The sequence below is a fragment of the Fonsecaea monophora genome (assembly GCF_001642475.1).
Source record: "Fonsecaea monophora strain CBS 269.37 chromosome Unknown Scaff16, whole genome shotgun sequence".
Classification (NCBI taxonomy): domain Eukaryota; kingdom Fungi; phylum Ascomycota; class Eurotiomycetes; order Chaetothyriales; family Herpotrichiellaceae; genus Fonsecaea; species Fonsecaea monophora.
This window is the reverse complement of record NW_019173947.1, coordinates 343,362-367,159: the sequence shown is the minus strand read 5'-3', so window position 1 is coordinate 367,159 and position 23,798 is coordinate 343,362. Positions and strand designations below refer to the sequence as shown.

The 23,798-nt window shown below is 53.9% G+C and overlaps 9 protein-coding genes across 9 annotated transcripts; 5 read left to right on the top strand and 4 right to left on the bottom strand.

Moving 5' to 3' along the window:
* Nucleotides 1-585: 585 nt before the first annotated feature.
* AYO21_03380 (hypothetical protein) lies at nt 586-2,815 on the top strand (the record flags this gene model as incomplete). The annotated part of the gene is made up of 3 exons (XM_022653354.1): nt 586-593; nt 648-676; nt 750-2,815. 3 exons carry the CDS (start codon nt 586-588, stop codon nt 2,813-2,815), a joined length of 2,103 nt encoding a protein of 700 aa, XP_022514456.1.
* Nucleotides 2,816-3,156: 341 nt separating this feature from the next.
* AYO21_03379 (hypothetical protein) lies at nt 3,157-3,863 on the bottom strand (the record flags this gene model as incomplete). Its single annotated transcript, XM_022653353.1, has 2 exons — nt 3,157-3,539; nt 3,674-3,863. The coding sequence occupies 2 exons, from the start codon at nt 3,861-3,863 to the stop codon at nt 3,157-3,159; spliced, it is 573 nt and encodes a 190-aa protein (XP_022514455.1).
* Nucleotides 3,864-4,426: 563 nt separating this feature from the next.
* Nucleotides 4,427-6,244, bottom strand: AYO21_03378 (hypothetical protein; the record flags this gene model as incomplete). The annotated part of the gene is made up of 1 exon (XM_022653352.1): nt 4,427-6,244. The coding sequence occupies one exon, from the start codon at nt 6,242-6,244 to the stop codon at nt 4,427-4,429; it is 1,818 nt and encodes a 605-aa protein (XP_022514454.1).
* A 726-nt stretch (nt 6,245-6,970) lies between these two features.
* AYO21_03377 (hypothetical protein) lies at nt 6,971-7,717 on the top strand (the record flags this gene model as incomplete). The annotated part of the gene is made up of 1 exon (XM_022653351.1): nt 6,971-7,717. One exon carries the CDS (start codon nt 6,971-6,973, stop codon nt 7,715-7,717), a length of 747 nt encoding a protein of 248 aa, XP_022514453.1.
* Nucleotides 7,718-8,204: 487 nt separating this feature from the next.
* AYO21_03376 (pre-mRNA-splicing factor cef1) lies at nt 8,205-10,529 on the bottom strand (the record flags this gene model as incomplete). The annotated part of the gene is made up of 1 exon (XM_022653350.1): nt 8,205-10,529. One exon carries the CDS (start codon nt 10,527-10,529, stop codon nt 8,205-8,207), a length of 2,325 nt encoding a protein of 774 aa, XP_022514452.1.
* A 1,030-nt stretch (nt 10,530-11,559) lies between these two features.
* AYO21_03375 (hypothetical protein) lies at nt 11,560-15,342 on the top strand (the record flags this gene model as incomplete). Its single annotated transcript, XM_022653349.1, has 6 exons — nt 11,560-12,720; nt 13,475-14,032; nt 14,088-14,222; nt 14,289-14,665; nt 14,718-14,908; nt 14,987-15,342. 6 exons carry the CDS (start codon nt 11,560-11,562, stop codon nt 15,340-15,342), a joined length of 2,778 nt encoding a protein of 925 aa, XP_022514451.1.
* A 956-nt stretch (nt 15,343-16,298) lies between these two features.
* Nucleotides 16,299-18,326, top strand: AYO21_03374 (hypothetical protein; the record flags this gene model as incomplete). The annotated part of the gene is made up of 3 exons (XM_022653348.1): nt 16,299-16,914; nt 17,034-17,825; nt 17,890-18,326. The coding sequence occupies 3 exons, from the start codon at nt 16,299-16,301 to the stop codon at nt 18,324-18,326; spliced, it is 1,845 nt and encodes a 614-aa protein (XP_022514450.1).
* An 800-nt stretch (nt 18,327-19,126) lies between these two features.
* AYO21_03373 (hypothetical protein) lies at nt 19,127-20,845 on the top strand (the record flags this gene model as incomplete). The annotated part of the gene is made up of 1 exon (XM_022653347.1): nt 19,127-20,845. The coding sequence occupies one exon, from the start codon at nt 19,127-19,129 to the stop codon at nt 20,843-20,845; it is 1,719 nt and encodes a 572-aa protein (XP_022514449.1).
* A 660-nt stretch (nt 20,846-21,505) lies between these two features.
* AYO21_03372 (hypothetical protein) lies at nt 21,506-23,690 on the bottom strand (the record flags this gene model as incomplete). Its single annotated transcript, XM_022653346.1, has 10 exons — nt 21,506-21,737; nt 21,831-21,946; nt 22,064-22,268; nt 22,367-22,491; nt 22,576-22,681; nt 22,741-22,927; nt 22,995-23,097; nt 23,165-23,303; nt 23,368-23,425; nt 23,483-23,690. 10 exons carry the CDS (start codon nt 23,688-23,690, stop codon nt 21,506-21,508), a joined length of 1,479 nt encoding a protein of 492 aa, XP_022514448.1.
* Between the last annotated feature and the right edge of the window lie 108 nt (nt 23,691-23,798).

The window sequence follows — 23,798 nt, the reverse complement described above, 5'->3', positions numbered from 1 at the left end:
TCGTTGATAAGCAGAGAATTCCGCTGCTTTTGTGGTTCTCTCCTGCTGTAACGCCGATGGACAATGATATCCCTAATTTCACGTACTAACCTTGTCTAAACTGGCACAAGTGCTCATTGACAGTCCTGACCCTGTCAACGTGCTCTTACCTGCAGAGCCGAGGTTTGCAACTGACCACCTCCTTCTATAAGTCTACTCCCTGTGGTTGCCACCCGGAGGTCCTTGTCGCACAGGATCTAAGTCCAGCAACAAGCGTGTGCCTGCGTCTTGAGACGGGCGGGTAAACCCTCTTGTTTGCTACATGTCCCCCGGCTTGTCACATTTAGATCCGCGTTATTCATGTCTTGAAGGAGATGTCCTGGAACCTGTTACATTTGCTCCTGAGCGATTTGGCTGTTTAGTCAATGAGGTCGGCTTCACGCCGCTTTTGACTGCCTGAGGAGGACTTCCCTTTGTTGCTGAACCTGTATCACTATTTGCTGAACGCAAAAGTTTTTGCCCACCGCTCACTCCTCCGTCACCCCTAGAGTCTTCTATGGAACGTTCGACTGCTTTCATCTTTGAACAACAGCAGAAACAGTCATCATGAGCGAGTAAGTCCAACAGAATACCGTGCGGTTTGTTCGGGAGCTGACTTGCCGATCCAGTCATGAGGGCGACGGTCTCGACCTTGATCGTAGGTTTTCACCCAGATGTCATACTCTTGCTTTCCTCTCTGTTATGCTAGCTTAGCATCTGACATCTTCTAGGATGGGAGGAGGCGAGCTTACCAGGCGATTCCGTCTTTTCATACGCACCATCCGATGTGTTCAACCATGGAATGGCCACTAAGAATGGCAATTTCCATCCACCCACAGGACCATCATACTCATCTGCGCTGAGACGGGAGCCTCCAGATCGGTCTCAGAAAGAACCCTTTGTAGATTCCTTCTACCCACCACGACAGGCGCCTCTTGTTACCCAACACAGACGAGATGTTATCCCACCATGGCAAGCTCCCACCGTTCCCGCAAGCAAGAGCTCTGCTCAGCTCCAGTTCGAGAGTGGTCAAGCACCGAATGGTGACTATCAGCTCGCGTCGACCTGGAAACACCATCGGGTTATGGCGTGGAGTGGCAACAGGGCGACTCATCCACTTCAAGTACTCCGAGAAATCATGGCGAAAACCGGATCCTTCATAAAACACCCAAATGACGAAGAGGATAGGCTCTTCATCTGGGGTGAACCCCATCAGGTCGCCGATACCAAGGCCGCGGTGGCGCGGTGGGAACGCGATGTCCTGGAATCGCCCGCAGAGCCGAGACCGATTGCCTGGGCCAAATACAATGCACTTGACGGCAGAGCCGAAAATCGAGCTGACCGACAGGATCGCCAGAAAGCACTCGACCAGATACTCCGTGAGGCGCAAATTGACTTTCCGGTCGAGGCTGCTCTCCTGTGGCCGAAAGACATGGACCTTGAACAATTTGAAACGGGCAACGCTGAAGTCCTTGATCAACTTAGGAGCAAGTTCGGCTGTCGCATCGCATTTCCCTTGACCGAGCCGCCGCATATATTGATCGGAGCCCAGTCCAAAAAGGACGCTCATGCCATAATGACGAGGATGGCGAATCTGATCAAGGAGAATATCTCTGCGAGAGATTATCTCCGGACGCTCAACCTCGTGCATCTCCCCGATCATGAGGTTTGCAGAGATGAGGTGGCACTTCAAGACATCGACCCAAAATCGGGTACCTATTTACCCACTCTGCACGGCACTCCACCAGCCGACGAGGAGAAATGGGATCAAAAGAGACGCCAAGCTCATACTCACAATCGCAAAGAAATCAAAAAGGCGATTGATTCTTCCATCAAGGGGCTTAGGCTCTCACAGCGGCACGTACGCATGAGGGTGGCCTTTGGCGAGTTAGGATTCGTGCGCTTTCAGAAACCAACCGGCGGGGCCGAGCGCTATGGGTTTGGCGAATTCTACGACATGGTCACAAAAGGGCGGATCAAATTGACCTTGAACGGTATCCCGGTCCGGCAAGCTCAAGCTGCGGATCTTCCAGACGTGCTCGAATCAATGGGCGTGTTCTCGGAGCGTACGGAATACTACGGAGCCTTCTTTGACTTCCAAGGGACATCACCAAACACTATCCTTCGGCTCGAGACTATTTTCTACCCAAGTGGCACAGACGAGACGGAGAGCCGGGAGAAGCGATGGATAGAGTTGGGTGACACGGTCTCGAGACTTCAAGTCAGCCTCATCGATTTTGAGAGACCTGATTATCAAATCACTCTTGATGCCTTTCCCCTTCGCAATGACAAGACCACCAAAGTACACATGTCCTCATTCCAGGCCAATGTCACTATGGAGCGTCCGATTGACGGTATCAAGTCACTCCCTCGGCGACGAGCCAAGTATCCACCCGGCCAACGCAAACTGCAACGTGTTGCAGAGCTGATCACGTTGAGATGGCGATTCAAAAATACGGACGGCATCTTCGAACTTCGCCGCAAGGACGTTTACGATGAACTACTAGGTCGAGAGAACCCGGGTCCGGTCGAGACCAGGTGGCACGCCCTGTACTACTATCCGCATTGGGACAACCTCATGGGAGAATTTGCGAGTGTCAAGCCCGGCGAAGACGTCCGCTGGGTCAAGTCCGTGGCAACATTCATCCCTGAAGGCGGAGATCAGTACGGGCCTGCACTGCCAAAGGGGTTCAAGAATTTCATGGGCGAAGTTGAGGAGATCCAGGATTATCTGGCAGTGGCCATTCGTCGTCTGGAGAACGGCAAGGGAAAGGAAAAAGCTACAGAACTGAATTGAACTGAACCGAGGCAATCAGACAAGCGATTGACGGTCGTCAAACGGGTTCTTGGGGGTGGTGTTGATTTGGGGAGAGGACCTTGAGAGCGAGCGAGCGACAGGAGAAGCTGCCTTCATTCATGCCCGATGCCATGATTTGCAAGATTGATTCTCCAAGCTCTACGCTTCAAAGGTCTAAGCAGTGTCTTTGCTGCAGCAGGGAAAGGACCCCAAGGGCCAAAGGTTTGCCGCATAGATAGCACAGATGAGTTTTTGCCCGTTAAAAGTTGTCCCTTTTCCTCATGTCGCCCACGCTCCTGCTTTTTTTTTGGCATTCTGCATACTGGGGAGATATTCTTCATCTACCCTGCGGATCCGCTCGCACTTGGTCCTCCCACCGCCGCCGCGGCCTGTCGCCCAGCACCACCAGCACCGAACTGCATGGGCTGCTCCTCGACCATCTTCCGCCGCAGCGCGTCCTCCACGATCCTCAGACTCTCCGTCTTGCCGCCCACCACCTTCTCAATGTCCTGCAGGTTTTTGGTCAACTCCTCAACCTTGCCCTGGTAGAATTTTGTCGCGTCCGCAGGGGTCTTTTCGACGAAGAACCCCGTGCCGACGTCGACCATGACCGTGGGGGGTTTTGACGATTTCGTAGTTGACGAGGCAGAGGTGGAGGACTTAGGCGCGGCCAGCGTGCCGGGGACGTAGAGCGAGGTTGTGAGCGGGATGAGCAGGGGCGTGTCTGTTTCGCAGAGCCGTTAGTAATTTGTTAGTTATAAAATGCATTTAATCTGTGCATGTTAGACAAAGCCATGCCAGCCATGCGGCACAGCACCCAGGAATGAAAATGAAAATGAAATCGTGGGACACATTTACCTCCACTCCTCCCCTGCACCCCGTCCTGTATGCTGCGGATGCAGTCCCGGAAGCGCGACTGCGCGGCACGCAGCCTCTGGTACGACGTGCTCAGGTGCTCGAGTTCCTGGGACAGCCGGGCCTGCAGCGCCGAGATCTGCTGCACCGACAGCGTGGTGATGTCGACGGGCGTCTGTGCGGACTGGGACATCTTTCTTTTGTGTGTATGTGTACTCTTCCTCGCCTGAGCGTGTTCGGTATGCTGTCTCTCTCTCTCTCTCTCTCTCTCTCTCTCTTTCTGTAGTCTCGACGTTCAGGGTAGGGGGGCAGGAATTTGGAAGTGGGAATCTGTCGCGTGAGGGGTCGTTGCTGGCGCTCCCTGTCGTCTTTGTACGGAGTATACCCTGCCGACTTGTCTGTTGGAGATTCAGAGAAGGTAATGGGATGACAGTAACTAAGCACTCAGACTCAAGGAGGGAGGACGAGCTGTTGATGGTTCAGTTGTGTCTTGAGCTTGTCGTGGGTTATTTTCTGAGAATCAGAGCAGGGCGGGGGAAAAGTGGGCGCCATTCATTGCAGCCTCGTGGGACAAGGCTGTATGCAACCTGCCCCATGCCCATACCCAACCGGTACTTTTTTCTCGATGCAGAACTTTGTACAAATCCCCGAAACCGCTTATCCTGTATATGTCTGGATGTATGTATCTTACATTGTGCGAGTAGGGTATCCTAAAGTACAGTATTAACTACACATCGCTTTTGGGTGGTGGGAACATCAAAGCTGCTTCAACAGATCATGCACGAACCCGACTGCGTCGCTGATGTCGACCTCCTCTTTGACCTTCAGCCTGCGGCACTGCACCTCGACCTTCCCCTGATCAAAACCTTTGCCCACAACCACTATGACAGGGTATCCAATGACATCCGCGTCCTTTAGCTTCCAGCCCATGCCTTGCTCTTGTCGGTCATCCAGGACGACATCGACGTTGCCCAAGTCCGAAGAGGACAGTTGACTGCAAAGCTGCTCGGCAGCACGCAGCCTCTCGGCGTGGGATGGCTGAACAACAACGACGGCTTCGAAAGGCGCAATCGCCCTTGGCCAATTGAGACCAACATCGTCGGAAAGACACGATGCGACTGCTGCAATCAAGCGAGATACGCCGATGCCGTGACAGCCCATTTCCACGGGCACCGCTTCTTTCCCGTCGCTCAGCCTGGCCACAAGACCAAGCTTAGAACTGTAACGGGTGCCGAGGTGGAAGGTGTGACCGATCTCGATCGCCTTGTCCACGCTCAACTTGCCATTTCCGCATTCTGGACAAGGATCCCCCGATTGCTGGTTCAGCAAGTTGATGCCACCGGTTTTGTCATTGTGTGGAGCCTCAATAACATATGCGTCGATTTGCTGGTGAATGGGAGGAGAAGCAATCAGGTCGCTGATGTCTTCCAGCCGGACACGCGAGTCGAGGACATAGTATATTGCCAACTTTTCTTTTGAGCCATCCGCCGCGGCACTGGCTACGGACTCCCTGAATGTTTCAGTTGGTTGTTCCAGCCCTGTATCTATGGTTAAGACACCGTTGAGAGCTGCCTTGACCGCATGTGCATTGATGGTTCGCAATACAGCTTTATCTTGAGCGATGTCGTTGGGCAGTGACGGACCAATGGCACGGACAAGACTGAGACGGTCGGTGCTGAGAAAGTGCTCTTCGATATATTTCTTTCCCGAGTTGCCATCCGCAGCAATATTGGATACTTCAAGTGGTCTTGGTGGATACACTGGTTGCGAAACAAATTCTTCATTGTGTGCATAGTCGCATTCCGAACATGTAATGACAATGTCTTCCCCGGCGAAGTTCGGGAAGTGGTACTCATGGCTGAGGTTTCCCCCCATGTCGCCAGAGACAGCTCTCGCCTCGACGTATTTGATCTTCAGCTCGTCAAGGAAATTGCGATATGCGCCCCTTATCTGGTCGTACGTTACGTGAGCATGAGCAGGGGTGGAGTCGAAAGTATATAGGTCTTTCATGAGAAATTCGCGGCCCCGAAGCAGGCCCCCACGAGGGCGCTTCTCGTCACGGTATTTTCGACCAATCTGGTACAATCGGACTGGGAGTTGTTGTTTTGTCTGAATGATCTCGGAGAGGAGGGTGGTGATCTCTTCTTCATGAGTCGGCGCCAACAGCCACTCCGTATTCCTCCGGTCTTTGAACAAGAACATTTCGCCCCCGTGTTTCAGGCGCCCAGATTTCTCCCACAGAGCTTGCGAGGATATGGATGACAGAGAGACTTTTGAGGCTTTGACAGATCTCATGTGCTTGTCGATGAGCCGTTCGAGCTTTTCCTGCACCCGCAGCCCCAGGGGGAGCATCTGGAAAATCCCGGCATAAGCCTGGCGAAGATAGCCAGCCCGGATGAGCAGTTGGGTAGCGTCAGGAGCGGCATCGTGCTTCTGTACATTGACGGTGGGGATCCAGAAATCAGATATTCTTTGTGTCGAGGAGTTATGACTTCCTCGAACGCCAAAGTACCTCCATTGGGTAGAAGGCCGTGTTGCTCTCCTGGGCGTCCAAGATGCTATCAGGAACTTCATCTCTGATTTCTGTCCAACTCCATTCACACACTCAAGAGCGTTATTGGTGTGTCACTGTTGGTAATCGAACATATTGTGAGGAGCTGCTGTCTCGAGTTTCTAGATGAAGCTTTTTGAGCAATAGGAGTCGAGTTGAAGGTCATAAGGCAGCCTATCAAGCGGTGTTAGTCGACGAGGTTAGTGAGATGCCAAGTGAGCTAAGAAGCTTAACACTCGTCTCACCTCCTAGAACGGGTCATCGACGACGAGGCTGACATGAGGAATCGCAGGTCTTTCATCTTCCCCAACCTTTCAGACTCACAAATGATCTTGGTCTTTGGTGCTGCGCAACTAGAAGATGACTAGTCTTCCAGTTGGAGTGCTTATCCACCATCATGTGGTAGAAGCAAAGTGACCGCCAATATGAGGTTGGTTTCTCAAACATTACAGAGGAACTCAAAGAAGGGATCAGTCTGTGATACAGCCAATCATCCGCTCCATCCTTTGATATCTCGCACTCATACCATCCCATCGAGGAGATAACCTAGTCTGATAGGCTCACCAAGTACTGCAAAGTGCTCCTGGTATGGCTGACACGGCTTTCCCGAGCCAGACCCGCACGAAAATTTGTGGTGCATGAGGACCTTTAGTCTCGCAGTGCACAACATCCAACAGCTCCCTGTATCTCGACAATCTCTGGTCACTCCCGACCTCAGTTTCTTCTAGCAACCTCTCTCCACCCGCGAGATGTTCTCTTCGCACCTGGTTGCCGCAGTGGCGGTGTCATTCTTCGCTTGCTCTGCAGTAGCACACCCCGCCACCGCCAGAGCAGAGAATGTCCCCGTGAACGTCACCGTCCACTCCGTCGAACCGCCTCAACACACGCTCCAGGAGCGATATTTCAAGTCCAAGTCCTGGGACCCGCCATACGTCGGCCACCCACCACCCTGGCCGTCTCAGGAGGACGCAGCGTTCCCGATTCCAAAATTCAACCGCAGCTGCTTCACCGACGCCCGGGTCGCGCTGTGGAAGTGGCGGTACCTCTGCGACCGGGCCAACGACGAGTCCCTCAAGACGACGAACCCGCGCACCCGGATCCAGTTCTGCTTCAACCCGCCGCCCTCGGCCGAACTGTGCTGCGACGCCGACGGCAACGCCCAACGCGGGCAGACTTGCCTCACGTCCCCGCTGTGGCCGCAGACGGACCAGGAAGCCGCCTGGTGCGGCACCTGCCGCCTGTACGAAGGCCCCTGCGTCTTCGGCGAGTACCCGGAGATTAACAACCCGGAGAACGTGTGCAAGTGCCAGTTCGACAAGTGCTACCTCCCCGACGACTTCAACCCGGATCACATCAACCCGGAGACGGACCGCAGCGGGTACCCGGGCCTGAAGAAGGCCACGTACGTCCGCGACGTCAAGGTCTGGTACTCTTACTTTTCGGTCCCCAAGGACGGAATCACCGACGAGGATCTGGAGCAGAGTGATTGGTTGTGACTGTGGTTTCGACGTGGCAGGCGAGGAGTAGATCGAGGAATAGTCCTCATTAGGTTAGGGGGGGCTAGGTCAAGGTTATGTGTTGCGCGGTGGTGTGTGCGCGGGATATGAGGATATAACATTCATCCTCTAACCGTTGTGGCAGAATGTTGGAGGCAGAAGGCGGACTGCGGGCGACGCAGATTACAGTGGGAGGAGTGGAGGCAGCGCAAGACAATAATACACAACATATCCAACCTTGTAGGGCCATCTCGAACGCAGAACACACGAATATCCGGTACAGTAACTTATCGTTAGGGAATTACAAAAAACAAAAAGGATGAAATGGTTTGGTGAACGGTGTGTAAAGGGGTTTGGTATTGGGAGCTGGATCGAAGCAAGTCTAAAGAGGCCGCGGGGCTGAGCATAAAACTCCATGGGTTGCCCACCAGTCACACATCATCGATCTCAACCTCATCCTCGATATTGACGAGATTGTATGTCTCCTTCATGAATGGCCATTCACGCCGTTCACCTCGGCACTTCGTTCCTTCAACTCGCGATACTCCTCTTGTGCTTCTCTCTCCCTCCTCATCACAAAGTTTACTTCATCCCTCAGCCTCTCCAACCTCCGTGCCAAAGCACCTTCTTCCCCGATCTGCAAAGTCCTGAATGCGTCCAGCTGTGCCCTCTGCTCCTCAATTTGTTCATAGACCGTAGAAATCTTCTGCTTCAGGGTCTTTTGCCGTGCTTGATACCCTCCCAGGTGCAACGACAACTTCTTCTCGAGTTTATTGCCTGCTTCTGCGGCAGAGAGAAGATTCTGTTGTGCGGATTTGAAAGCAGCCAAATACTCTTCTGTGGTTGTGTTCGCGGTGAACTTGAGCGGTAACGCGTTTCTTTCTCTCTCCGAGCTGACAAGGCCCTCTACTGCGGCGACGTAGGCTTGACGGTCTGTTTCGTTGCACGTGGCCTTCAATTGCTGACGAGCCTTCTCCAGCAGGTCATCGGGCAGCGATCTCAACTGGGGAGGTTTGCCAATTACCTTGGAGCCAGGAAGAGGGAACTTGCTTGCGTCATTTGCCATGAGAAGAGCCGCCTCTTGTGCGATCATTGCTCGGATCGGATCAGTTATGGACGTCGCTTCTGAGGCTAATGCGTTGTAGTTGATGGTGGTCGGTCGAGGTAGAGCTCGTTGGTAGACTTGAGTTTGTCGTCTAAACTCTGCTGCTGCTGCTGCTTCCCGGGCTTGTCGCTCGCGCCTGTCGATTTCATCTTGATCTTCTCTGTCCAAAGTGACACTGCCTGAAGTCTCTTCTTGTTCCGATGGCAATACTTCCAGTTCCCATTCTGTCTCCTTGGGTTTTGGTAGGGACGAGAGCTTCGCTCTAAGCGACTGTCTTGCGGCGTTCTCAGCTAACCGCATGTCCCGTGGCGTTTGAGCAACAAGCTGTCTTTCGCCTCTTTCATTGATTGTCAGATTGTCGCGGGGTGTGCGCAGAGGAGTGGCACCAGGAAACTGTCCTGCACCTTCAGCTTGGCGCAAGGGTGTCGCCATCGGATTGGGAGTGACCATCTGCTGTCTTCGAGGCGCAACTCCATCAAAGCCTGTCGAGCTACTACCCTCATGCAGAGGTGTATTCTCTCCACCCAACAGAGATGACTGTGTTTCTGTGAGTGCTCTGATATTTCTGATCTCATTTGCGATATGGTCTTCTTCTGCGGGGGCTCGAGGAGTTCGAATTGGTGTAGCCCCGACCATATTCGTATAGTTGGAGACAAGCCCGCGTGCGTCTCCGTCCTCCTGCCCAGCTGCTTTCACTGCCTTATCCCCTGCCATCCCCATCTTGACGATCTCTTCCAGCTCGCTTTCACTAACCTGAGGGGCGGGCAGGTTCAAGGCCCGTCGCTTACTTTGTTGCTCGGCCTCTCGTAGTCGTTGCATTTGTCCTGCTCTTGCAGCGGCAGCAGCCGTGGCGGATGTTGATTTGTCCTTGTCTTGTTTTTGTCGTTTGGGATCGAGGTTATCTTCGGGATCTCCCTGTCTCTTTCGTGCCAGTTGCTGCTTGCGGGGGTCGAACAGTTCCCGCTCGCGCTCATTCTTAGCCATCTCCTCTTGCGTGTCGTAAAAGCCAGGCGCAGCCTGCTTTTCGAATGGGATATCTGCATTGTAGTCCATCTGGCCTTTCTTGCGGGTGGTTATTTTGATATTGATGCCCGCATTTTTGAGCTCCCGTCGCTTCTGCAGAACAGCAAGCCTCCGTGACTCCTCTAGTTGGCGTTCGCGTGCTTTGCGCTTGGCTTTCTTGCCTTGTGTGTTCGCTAGACGTGCCCGGGCCTCGCTGAGCATTTCCTTCTCATCCTCGTCCAGATCAATGGTGTCCGGGCGCGCAGGTTTTGATTCCGGGTCAGGGTCAAGTTCACCAGGGCGCAGTCTTCGAACCTGGTCACCCGTTGGCGCTGCAGTTTCTCCGCCCTCTGGTCCTCCGAGGCCTAATTCATCGTTCTCGCGAGCTTCTGCTTCGTCGAGGAGCTTCTGGTAGCGCTCCAGGCACTGCGTGGCCGTTCTTCCGACGATGGGCGCAATCGTCCGCCATTGTGTGGGCATCAACTTTGCCAGGTGTAGCAACTTCTCATCCTCCTCTTTGGACCACTCGATCTTGCGAATGCCCGGGTCGAGCCATTCTGTCCATCTCGCCTTGCACTGTTTCGGAGTCTTTCGTGCGAGCAACGACGAAACTCGAGCCCACTGGTTCAGGCCATATTTGGAGACGGAAGCTTTGAGGATTTCATCTTCAATGTTTGTCCAGACACCTCCTTTGACGACCGGCATCTTGCCGTTGGGTGAGCCGTCGCAGCGTTGGACGACGGTGCAAGAACAGGCGCAGATCGGATTTTGTAGATTGTCGACCTTTTGGTGAGGCGACTTTGAAGGGACTTTGGAAGTTCTAAGTTGGTTTAGTGGAGTCGAAGCTCGGAGCGGAAAATCTTGGCGCCGAGTTTCATCGCTGCAGTCTGGAGATGGCAGCCTCATCTCCTCAGTCCCTTAGAACTACTATGTACCGAGTACCTAGTACTTTGCTACTGTACCTGCGCCACCAATCGCATGTGATGGCGCAAGGTGCGCTTAACCAAAACATGTACTCTGACTTGCCATTTGCCACCCGCGACATTACACGAGGAAGTTAGGCTGGGAAACCCAGTCGCCTTTGATTGCTGGACTCTTTGCAAGACTCGACTTGCCTTTGGCATGCTTGGTATGTGGGTACGTGATTTTGAGTCTATTGACGGTAAATGCCCAAGGTCGGTGCTTATTGAGGCTTTGGATTCTCGCCGACGACAGGCACTGACTCCCACCGGGTCACTTGGTTGTCTTAACGTGCTCACCGTACTATCTCGACGAGCTAAGAATGTGAGCATCAACAACGGTATGTGGGGTAACAGGCCTGGCAGATGAAGGGGGAAAAGGTAACTTCTGTGCCATGTCGCTAATATGGACAGTCTTTTTGCCGTAACAGGGATTGGGTGCGGCTGATTGCGATTTTCGGAATACTTCATTCAGGGTGGTCGCTCGCGTTTCTCGACTCCGGTGGTGGCAAAATGTCTACCCTTGAGCTTCATTCGGGACATATATTGAAGGCTATTATTGAAGCCGATTTGAAGTCTGTGTCTCTGTCGGGAAGAGTCCTCATGCAGTTCTCCAGGCAGGTTCAGCATTTGATCTCCGACATGCAAAGTTGAGGCGCGAGCAAGAAAGCGCCGACTATTTAACCGATCACCTGCATCTACTGAAGACCTCAATACGCCAAAGTACAAGACGAATGAACGCAGTTATCGCCTCTTAGTTAAGCACAGCTGCTGAGATGGCTAATGCCTCGCTCGGGTTTTACGTTGCTCTCCAAAGCACTGGGATCATCGAGATTGCTTTCGATCCCAGCAAAAGTGCAAATGAGTCTCTGTATGTTGCAGGAATCAACACGAATGCTGGTTTCATGCCGGGGTGGCTCACCTCATTCGGCGACAAGGTCTATAGCATCAGCCGTACAAACTACCCAGACAGCGATGTCGGTTCGGGTGGCGTATTCGCATTTCAGAGAGCTTCCCCTGCGAATTCGACTGAGACTGGGAACAGGCTTGTGCTCCTCAACCACGCAAGCAGCCATGGAAAGGGAGGTGTCCACTGTGAGGTGAGCCCCGACGGAAAGATCCTGGCAGCGGCAAACATCACGGCGTCGACGTTGTCGATCTATCCATTACTCGAAGATGGATCCATCGGCGCAACCACAAACGTGGTTGACTACAACCAGTCGGATCCTGGGCCTAAGGAAGCACACCCGCATCAAGCAACATTTGATCCTTCAGGCCAGTTTCTGTTTGTTCCGCTCCGGACAATGGATCGTCTAGACATCTACTCTGTTAAATGCCCCCAGCAAGTCAACAAGGTTCACAGCATCCCAATACCAGCACCAGCAGGGGCTCGGCATGTGGCATTCAATCCCATCAGTCCCTCCAAGGCATACATGTACCTCATCAGTGAGAAGGACAACTCGATTCGTGTCTTTTCTCTGGAATATAACGCTGAAGTGGCAGAAGGTCTCACAGTCGAGTTCAAGCAGACCCTTTCGGCGATGGGAGAAGACCTCGCTCCCACACCAGCCGAGCACAAAGACCTGGCGGCTGAGATTGCTGTTAGCAGTGACGGGAGATTCGTCTATGCGTCGAACCGTAACTTGACACGAGTCGACGACGATATTCTGACAGTTTACTCCGTCGATGCCGACCCTGCACATGATGACCGCCATCTGACATTTCTTCAATCTCAATCGACTCGGGGTAAGCACCCCCGAATGTTTGCACTCTCCAACGACGCGGAAAACAAGTGGGTTGCCATTGCCCACCAATTCAGTCAGGACATTACCGTTTTCGAAAGGGACACAACAACAGGTTTGCTGGGCGAGGTGAGAGGTCGAATTAGTGTCAAGGTAGTTGAGCCATACCAATCTACCCCAGACAAGGTCAGCTTTGTGAGTGTAGAAGGCCAACAAGGGCGAGAGGATTTTAAGAGAGGTCGAACAGAAGGGCCAATGTGTGTCTTGTGGAAGTAGGGTTGCAACTGTCGAGATATTGGCGAAGGTCTATTTTCAGCCTCGCAAGGCTTTGCATTACCTGCAAGACACCCATACGCACAGACAGACTTGCCAATTCCAGCACCCCCTGAGGTATTTGAAGTGAGGAAAAGGCTTAGTCGGGAGGTCAGTCGTCCAGCAAAGATTGAATGACGTTGTCCTCCGGTATTTTCCCTCTTGGGACGAAACCTTCACGCAATCATTTGCAACATCTTTCTACCTTTCCCCTTGAATCTGATCGTCAAATCTTTCACCCTGTTGTCCAAAATTGTATCCGCCACTACTCAATCCCATCGGTCTGAAAATTCACCGCTTTCAGAGAAGCCCATGGCCTGTTCGCACTTCTGCTTCGGCCGAGCTTTTTGGGATCCATTTTTCTTAGCGATTTCGGAATGATTGATCAATGAGAGTGCGGCAAACGGATGCGCTACTGACAAAAGATCTCGCCCATGGGCACTTACGGGGTCAGCTTCTGGCCAAAACCCCACGGGGTATACGAGGTAGAATTGAAGTGGTGGGGAATCTCACGCTTTCACGATGCCTCCTTGAACCCTTCTCCCTTTGTTGGCTCCTGTATATGAAGGGTCGAATTCCCTGTGGTCTGGAAGCCTTCGATTTCCACCTCCTAAGCTCAAGACACTTCGCATTTCAGAACTTGGGCCGCTATCCTTCAATATCTCGCAGCGCAGGCTCTGTCCAGCGCCAGGCCACAAACATCATGGTGTCCTTCAACAATAGGATCACGGAGAATGTCAATGGGAAACTGGCGTTTGCTTCCACGGTCATGATGTTGTCTCAAATCAATTTCGGAATGGACCTCGTCGCCTTCTCCAACACCCAAGCCATGTCTACATTTAACAGGAAGTTCGGTCACTACAATGCTAAACTTGAACGATATGCGTTGGACCCGTACTTCCTCTCGCTCCTGAACAGCCTTACCTACGTCGGTCAAGCCTTTGGCGTCATTACAGGTGGTTGGATTGCTCGACGTTGGGGACGAAGGGCTTCGTTCTGGGTCATGTCTGTGTGGGCAGTGTTGTCTGCTCTGCTCCTCGTCACGGCACAGAAGAAGGAACAGGTCCTCGTCGGTCGCATTTTCAATTACGTGTACCTTGGCCAGGAACTTGTCACGGTTCCGGTATACCAGGCAGAAATTGCTCCCCCAAAGATCCGAGGGATGATCATCGGCACGTTCCAGCTCGGTACAATGGTAAGTATAGGTGCCTTCTACAGGCGTGGAAGTGAATTGCTAACCTTGCGTCTAGGTCGGTGCTTTCATCATGGCATGTATTACCTATGGGACAAGCAAGCTGGACACTGAAGCCGCATTCCGCATTCCCTTTGGCATTTTCTTCGTTATTCCGGTGGTTGTCTTTGTCGGATCTCTGTTCATGCGCGAGGTAAGTGTGTCCTTCGAGTCACTTTATAATCTTAATCCACTCTTCTTGCTTACTTCTTGTTGTCAGTCCCCACGTTGGCTTCTTGTCCGAGAACGATCAGAGGAAGCCTTGGAGTCTCTCCGGCTATATCGACGGGGCAAATTCACCGAAGAGGAGATTATGGAAGAATACCGTGACCAGGTGGCTATGATTGTCGCCGTCACGAACGACAAAGGCACATTCAAGGAGATGTGGCAGGGGATCAACTGCAAGCGATCCCTCATCGTGATCGGCTCCAACATCAGCATCCAAATCAGCGGACAAGGACTATTCAGCAAATACGGCACCATCTTCTTGACCGACCTTCATGGACCGAATCCTTTCCAGATGTTCCTCATCAACACGTCCTTGCAGATTGTGGTCATCCTGGCTGCTATGTATCTCTTTGATAGAATCGGTCGCAAGTAAGTTTCACTCTACAAGAGAGATTTCCCCAGACTAATGGTATATGGGCAGACCTCCGTTGATTATCGGGTCCATCATTCAGACCACTACATTCCTCGCCATCGGTGGACTCGGGACTATATCGGATCCCAGCAAAAATGTCAAAGTCGCACTCACAGCCCTGTTTACCGTCTACTACCTGGGCTTCGTCTTTGGCTGGGGTCCCATCTACCACATTCTTTCGTCTGAGATACCCACCTCACGTATGTTTGCTCGATTCATCTATCTCAGTCTGTCCATTCTGTGAAACGAAAAGGCTAATACCCCACATCGGGACACAGGCATGCGAGACATCACATACACGGTATCCAGCATCTTCACCGTCGTCACGCAGTTCGTCGTTTCCTTTACGATCCCGTACCTGCTCTATGCGCCGTACGCAGATCTCGGATCCAAGATCGGCTTCATCTTCGGGCCCATCGCCTTCGTCACGCTCCTCTTTGCCATCTTCTGCGTGCCCGAGTGCCGCGGCTTTTCGCTCGAAGAGATCGACCACCTGTTCAGGGCGAGGGTGCCTATCCGTCAGTTCCGCAGATACAAGCACGGCCAGATTCTGCCGGAAGGAGGTGCCGAGAAAGAGACGGAGAAGGCGGGAGAAGGGCCTTCTGTGGAGCTTAAAGAGGTCGCTGAGATGTAGACTCTAGGCTGGATGGGACGGATGTCCTGGGAGAGTATCGCGAGGAGCAACGCCTGCTTTGGAAAGGTGAATCGTACCAGTATACGTGATAGTGATAGTCATCTACGGTATAGGGATCGCAATGAGGATATCAGTCATGATGTTTACCCTAAAGCATAGCCTGGATCATGCCCAGTCCACCTTCCCCATCATCAACCAATTCTTCTTCTTCGTCCTCCTTCACATGTAATCCCTCGAGCATAGCAGAGCAATTAGCCCATATCCTCTCGCCTGTGGACCTCAAGTCATATGCGTTAAGCTGCGAGTCTTCCCTACCCTGCTGAGACACCAGACTGTTGCATTCTCCTGCGGCAAGATATTCACCCGCAAGTTCGCAACCAGAGGACGATTTGGGGTCATGGATCAGCCGTCACACTATTTCTGGCGTCTGGTGGCGTGGTTTCTCACTTGACCATCTTTCCATTCCGACTAACGCTGACGCCAGGTTCTGATGCCGAAACATTGCGACTTCGCAGTGTCGCCACACATGATCCGATGATCATCCCCAGGTTTCCCCGCCAACTAGTTCCTCTGTTCCTCCACAATCATCGCTTGACTGCTTTGCGTCTCTCCGGAATTCGAAATGAGACACCCCGAAAGCTCCTCGCCCACCGCTTCCCTCTCCCCTGTGGCTCATTGAGCTGCCACGATCGCTTTGAATATTCCCCGATGAGGAGTGGTGGAGGGATCTTTGCGATGGCGCACAACCAGTTCGGGCCCGAAGAGAGGTCCGATGAGGGATTTGCAAGGATGTACAGTGACAAGACTAAGACATAAAGAGCGCTCGCTGGTCACTCACGTCGAGCAGCACAAGTCCATTGGAAACTATTTGGGGAATAAGTCAAGTCGAGTACATAGACAAACACCACCGTCAGCCAAGAACCATCAAGATCAGTATCGAATCATCTACTGTCAATATGTCTCCAGGAAGAACAAAGGACGAGCTCCGCATCTTCACCCCCGTCGGCCAGTTCGGCCAAGGGTGGAACTCGAGCGTCTTCTGGGATGTAGTGGACTCTGGTGTGGACGCCATCATCGCCGACGCCGGCTCGACCGACAGTGGCCCTGGACGTCTCGCGCTCGGCAAGACGGCAGCCTCCCCGGCAGGATACAAGAGGGACTTTGGCGAGCTGGTCAAAGCGTGCCACACCCACGGCGTCCGCTGCCTCATCGGCTCTGCCGGCGGTTCTGGCTCGAACGAGCTCGTCGACATGAGCGCTCGGCTCATCAAGGAGATCGTCGAGGAGAACGGCTACCGTCCGATGAAGGTCATCAGCATCTACGCCGAGATCCCCAAGGAGACCGTGCGCCAAAAGTTCAAGGACAATCTCATGAGTCCGTGTGGCCAGGCTGTGCCCCAGCTCAAGGAGGAAGACATCGACTCTGCGGTGAGGATCGTCGCGCAGATGGGCTTGGAGCCCTATGTCAAGGCGATGAACGGGAACCCGGACTTTGATATCATCATTGGTGGCCGCTCTTATGATCCGGCCCCGTACGCGGCGTTCTGTCTCCACCATGGATTTGAAGATCTAGGTGAGTGTCCCCATCTTGTCCTTTTGCCAGGCACTGTCCCACAAACTTCTTTGTGAAGCCCATCTCATCCTTCTTCACACATATAAAAAAGTGATAGCTGATCCAACATCCAACGACAGGGATCAACTATGCCATGGGCAAGATCATGGAATGCGGCGCACAATGTGCTATTCCCAAATCTAGAGAATCCCTCGCGATCGTGCGCCGTGACAACTTCGACTTGATCCCGCTCCAGCCAGGGGCTCGATGCACTCCCCTGTCCGTGGCTGCCCATCTCTTGTACGAGAAGAGCAGACCAGACATCCTCCAAGGGCCAGGCGGCGAGCTGCACACCAAGGACATGACGTACGAGCAAGTCGACGAGCGTACCGTGAGGGTGCGCGGGCCCAAATTCGTCCCCCAGCCCGACGGGGAGTATACGGTCAAGACCGAGGCGGCTCGGATCAACGGCTATCAAAACAGTTTCGTAGGTGCGTTCCGGGACCCGATCCTGATTTCTCAGCTCGACACGTGGATCCCGGCCGTCAAGGAGACGGTCAGGGCCAGGATGTCGGGCGGTTACGAGTACGAAACCAAAATCATCACGTACGGGATCAACGGCGTCATGGGCGCGCTCGAGCCGGACAAGAGTCTCCCCAAGGAGGTGTGCGTGGTCGTCCAGTGCCGGGCTCCCACGCAGGAACAGGCGAACGAGGTAGCCAACAGGACCAAGATGGGCTTGACCCATGCGCCGTATCCCGGACAGCTCGCCACGGCAGGGAACTTTGCGTGGCCCATCACGCCGTGCGAGACGCCCATTGGCCCGATCCCGGAGTTCTGCATGTACCATCTCATCCACAAGGCGGATCCGGTCGGTCTGTTTCCCTTCCGTGTGGATGTGTTTGAAGGATCCAACACGTTTGTCGATACTCGTATGTTACCCCCCTTTTGCCTGTCTATATGCATGCGAAGTCAACTGACCCCTCCGATCCTCAGGTGAAAAACTCCCCGTCAAAGCCGACGCCGCCATCTCCCTCATTAAGCCTTCCGGGCCCAGCGCCCCAGGCCAACCGAGGAAATACTACCTCCAGCCCGCCCCTCCCACGGGGACCTGCTACCTGGGCGACATCGCCTCGGTGGTACGGAGCAAGATTGCCGGCCCCTACGAAGTGACCTTTGACATCATGTTCCGTGACGAAGAGGTGTACCAGCGCGTCAAGAACGCGAACGTGCTCTCTGGCGCCGCGGTGGCCAAGCTGTACAATATCCCCGAAAGCGACGTCGTTGCCGCGCTCTGGTGGGATCCAGCCAGGGCGTTCAAGGCGACCATTCCACGGTACCGCGCCTCGGCCGGGTTTGAGGAGACGGACACGCACGGGTCGCAGCAGCATGCGCCTCTTCTCTTCTTGACGCTGCCTTGGGGGAGAGAGTAGGGCTTAACTGGGCGGGTGAAAGGGGACCAAGGGGGCTTGATAGCGATGATGATAGTGATGAGCTTGAGAGAATATCTTAATTCAATCGATGTATTTGCCCAACCTTAAGATCCACCATATTCATTCAAGCCTTTAAGTCTTTAAGTCTTCTGACGACGACACAAATCCAAGTTATTTGCGTAATAATACGCTACGTACACGATGTTTGGAGTGGTAGAGATAGTAAGATCTGTACAGACCATATAGCTTGACAACCCATGGCACTCTATGAAGAGTATTCCAAGACTATGTGGCAAGAAGATCCCATATGAGTCAGCATCCCCACAAGTTGAACTCTCAATGTTAGAGAGGCCGTTCCAAACTCATATCGTGCAAAAGATTGTCCGAGGAATGATTTGCCCGTACGTTCCTACGTTGGCAGACACAGCCGACGGGAGGGAGTATCAAATGCCTCGAAGATATCTCCGTAGTTTGTGGTAGATCTCCCTCACCTCCGCATATCGCAATGTTTGCAAATCTGGGGGGGCATTTCCCAAAGTGGCAGTCAATGCCGTGTCTTTTGTGGGCTCCCCATTAGGGCTCCCCATTCCACCATTGCGACTTTCGCAATGCTCACCCCAACTCCCGGGCGGCAATTGGCCATCTCAGAGAATAGAGCGGGGTTGGCCGTCCAGCAGAGAATCATGGGGGATATAAGACCTCGACATGCATGACCAACATCGCCAAAGCATTGCGATTTCACTCTGCTTGAATCGGAATCCCCCTTCCCTCCCCTCGGCATCCCTGCATATGCCCCAACAATGAAAGCCAAAGCCTGCACCCGCTGCCGTCAGTGGAAGGTGGGCTGCGATGCCGACGTCGCCGGGCCTGAGGGCTGTACGCGCTGCCGCAGCGTCAATGCCAAGTGCGTCTTTGGGCCCAACTTTCGCCGGACGCCCAAGAGGCGCATGTTGGCGGATTTGCAGGATGAGGTGACTCGGCTGAGGGCCTTGACGTCGGTGTTGACTGTTGGAGAACGAGAACGGGCACAAGGGCAAGGACAAGGACAAGCACAGGTCCCCGTCGGCGAGAGTCCTACGACGTCGTTGGAAACAAACGTTTCGTCGTGGGGGGTGGAAAATACTTCTTCTTCCTCATCAGCTATTGTTGTCGAGTCTATACCGACCGCAGTCCAGCAACCACCACCGCCACCAGCAACAGAATCTCCTCCTCCCCCAATACCGGTTCCAAATCTGTACTATAAAGGCAGCAGCCACGTCCAGCTCACGGTCACACAGGCCAACGAGCTGTTCCGCATCTACTTCACGAGATGTCACCCGTATCTTCCCTTTGAGATGTGCCGGTCGGTCCAGATCGTCTACGATCGCTGTCCGCTCCTCTTCTGGGTTGTCTGCGCCGTGGCATCCACGGACAAAGCACGACCCCAACTTGCAGAGATTGTCCGCAGTCACGTCGGCAGCGTGTTGGATCCCAGCACCGGCTCCGTGGAGGTGGTCCAGGCCCTGTTGATCCTGGCGATGTGGCCCTTTCCTTTCAAATCGCAGCGATTTGACCCGTCGTTCATGTACGGCGCACTAGCATGTCAACTGGCGTTGCAGATTGGCTTGCCTCGACCGGCGGTGACATATCCCGGCTGCGCAAAGTCTGACACCGTGAACAACGACGACCACGGCGTGCGGACCACAACGTGGATCGCGTGCTTCGTGGTCAACCAGATCCTCGCCAGCCGACTGGGAGTTCCCGCCACCATCTTCGCCGACTACGCGCTCCTGTCGTCCCTCGACGACCCTCTGGTGTCGCCGCAGCTGTCCCACCTCTGCGCCATCTCCCACCTGACCGTGGAATCGGCGCACGCGATCGGTGCGCGGGCTGTGAACGTCTCCGGCCTCGCTGACCCGATCCCACGGATCAGCCTGATCACCATCTTCGCGCAACAGTTCGACGAACTGCGGCGCACGCGGTTCCCTTCGCCGAGCGAGATCGAGGAGATCTTCTTCCTCAGCTCGACGCTGCAACTGTGGTCGTTCGCGCTGCACAACGACGTGCCCATCTCTGCCGAGACGTTTTCGATCGTGCAGCGCGCGCGCCACGACGCCATCCGCCTGATCCAGGTGGCGTGCGAGAAGAACCTGGGCCTCGTGCCCTTTTACACGCACCGCTCCGTCTGCTTCGCCGCCCTGCTGCTGTACCACATCAAGCTCAGCCCGTACGGCGTCCTCAGCGACGCCCTCCTCGACGACCACATCGCCCGCGCCCAGCAGGCCCTGCAGTCGCGCACGGGGCCCGACCTCGCCCGCTTCCTCCAGACGCTGACCTCGCCCGAGAACCGGGCCGAGTTCATCGCCCGCCGCGACAAGACCGCCTCGCACCGCTGGAAAATGGGCGCCGCCTTGACGTTCGACTCGGCCCACGCGTACGCAAACCTGACCACGCAGGCCGAGGCGCTGTTTTTCCCAGAGTTGTTGGACCTCGATGGGTTTTTGTTCGAGACGCCGACTTCGACGACCATGTTGGGGTGATGGTTTCACGTGTCTTTTATCTCAATGCCCGCGGCTGTGGACAGCGTTACGCAGAAATAAAACTAGCAAGAACGAAAGAGGATTCTTAGCAACAGAACCAGGCGAAGAGGTAATATTTTCGACTCGGGAGTGAAGGGTGCACAATCAAAAGCCGGATCTGTTATTATCCTTTTCAAAGCATAACTATATGATATCATGTATCATGGATCATGTCTCGTTCCATCCTTTGCTTTTCTTTGCTTTGTCCACCCGCACACACGCATGCAATCCCTCCACCAACCCCCTACTCATAAAGCATATCATATCATGTCATCTCATCTCATGTCATGTCAATGCCAGACTAACAAACCTGTTGCACTCAGTCAGAAGGGATATAGCCTTGACTGTAGACTGGCCATGATACCCCCCCTGAAGATGTCGAAGTGATGTCGAGGAGTCAGACGACGGCCTCTTTCCCAGCCAAGGACGCTTGCGGATGTATTAATTCTCGTTCGGCAGCCAGTCTGGTCAACACGCCAACAGCACACATTTGTCACCGGTCAGTCTCATCGCTGTCGCCCATTCAGAAGCAAAAAGAAAGGGGGCATAGATGGCGCGCAAAGCAGACGAATTACTCTGCCTGTCTGTCTTTTTCTGTGCCCTCTGACTGGGTCGATTTACTCACCTCTTCTTCTCCCTCGTGTGGAACCACAGCGTCAACAGGGCCAACCCGACCATTCCCGGCCCGCCGATGAACAGCACGGTGGCGAACCCGGCGGCGTAGCGCGGCGCGTCGACCTGCTGCCACACGATCAGGGGCAGCCAGATCTGGATGACATAGGCCATCTGGTTCATGCCGCCCGTGACCATGGCGCGCTCTTCGTTGTCGGCCGAGCAGATTTCGTGGGCCCAGCTATACACGTACAGAGTCAGAAGAACAGCGACGTGGAGGAGGAAGGTGGGATTCCTTGGATAGTGGGTAGTGGGTAGCGGGTAGGGGGCATACCTCATGATGATTCCCGCCAGTGCCGCCCCGACGCCCATCAGGATGTAGCACGCCCAGCGCCAGCCATTGGGGATATTCCAGATCCAGAGGGACGTGTAGCAGACGATATTGAATATCTTCCAACACACAAGCACAGTCAGCAGCAGCCGCGTAAACAGTCAAGGAGGGAAGAGAGCGTCTTTTCCCTCCCTCTCTCTCTCTCTCTCTCTCTTTTCTGTCCGGGAAGAACTCACCCCGCCGATAATGATCGAGGGCCACCTCCGACCCTTCAGGACCGAGTCCGACGTCCACGCAAAGACGAGGGTGCAAAAGATCTGCACCCCGTACGTCGACGTGGGGTAGTTGTTGATCTGCGGCACCGTGTATTTTGGGCTTGTCGAGTCCTTGAGAAACTGGGCAAAGACGGGCTGTCCAGAGGCGCCGCCGTTGTTCCAGCACCTGGCCGGGGCATCAGCCTCTACACGAGTGACACGAAGACCACCACCACCACCACCACCACCACCACCACCAGCAAAAAGACTCTCGACTTGACTTACACGTAGAGAGGAATCAGACACCAAATGTGCCACGAGGTCAAAATCTTCCAGAACTTGGCGCGCGTGTACGGCTGACGGGTCGCGCGACCTTCGAGCTGGATGCGCTTTCGAGCGAGGGCGATGTCCTATAGCGCCAGACAATGAAACAGAATGTTAGATCCGACATATTTCCATGGTATTGGGCCTGGCTGTGTGGAGTTCCAACTGACCTGCGGCGTAAAGTACCACGCACGAGTGATATCAGGAAAGTCTGGGAGCATGAAGAAGCCTGCGAGGGCGATGGGGAGTGAAATGACGCCGTCCATGATATACAGCCTGCACGTCGATATCAGTCAGAGCTCTGTAAGTTGTGGCGATGATGTCGGTGGACATACCACTGCCACCCCCGAAGACCTCCAACGCCTTCCAAGTGGTAGACCGCCGCCATCAGATATCCAGAGAACATGGTGCCGATGGGATACGCGGCCTGGAAGATGCAGGATCTCTTGGCCAGCTCGTCTGATCGATACCAGGATCCAATAATGTATATCATGCCGGGATAGAGAGCGCTTTCGAAAAGTCCTGAGAAAAGGGGGGGTTGGTCAGCTAGTTACCTAGAAAGGAATATGTTCTCGACTTTTGGGTATACGACACGTCGACGAGGGAGACTTGCCGACAAAGAAGCGGATTGCGTAGAATTGATGAGCAGACGATGCTCGTGAAGACGCCATGGTGCAGATGGTCCATAGAAGCTACACACGCTGTTGTCAGACAACCACCAACTCGACAAGAAGGTGAGAGTGGTGAGTATTGACGAACCTCCATGCACGGGATAAAGATAGACGGTCTCACACGCGTGAGGATCATATTGGTCGGCAAGCCGCCAATGACATATCCAGCCGAATAGCACGTCTGCATATAGTTCAGCTGGTTGCCGTAGAGGTTGAGATCCTCCTTCCTGTCGTTGCTGTCAGCTTTGAACTTTGCCGAAGCGTCTTCTTTCTTCTTCTCCTCGCTCTTACATTCCCGAGACAAAGGCATTGTTCAAGTTGGCCTGGTCGAGGTACTTGATAAAGTAACCTTCGTGTCGACATTAGCAAAACAGTTTGCTTTTTCCTGTCTCGAAACGTCCCTTACCCAGACACCCAAACGTCAACAGCGCGCAGTCGAGTTTGAAGACAAACTTGCGTTCTTCGGGAGACTTGTCCAACGAGTCCCAGATGTAGCTCCTCCAGTTCTTCTTCGCCGTGGGCGTCTCCGGGACGAGGTCTTCTGCCCGTGCTTGAGCGTCATGGGAGGGGGAGCTCTCGAGCTCTTCGACATGCTGGATCGGCTTTGAATCCATGGCTTCGTTCGACCAGAATGATAAACAAGCGTTGAGCACACAAAACAGAGGAAGTTGAAGAGCGTCTCTCTCTCGATAGATATATAGGCCCGACCTTGGGGGAAGGTC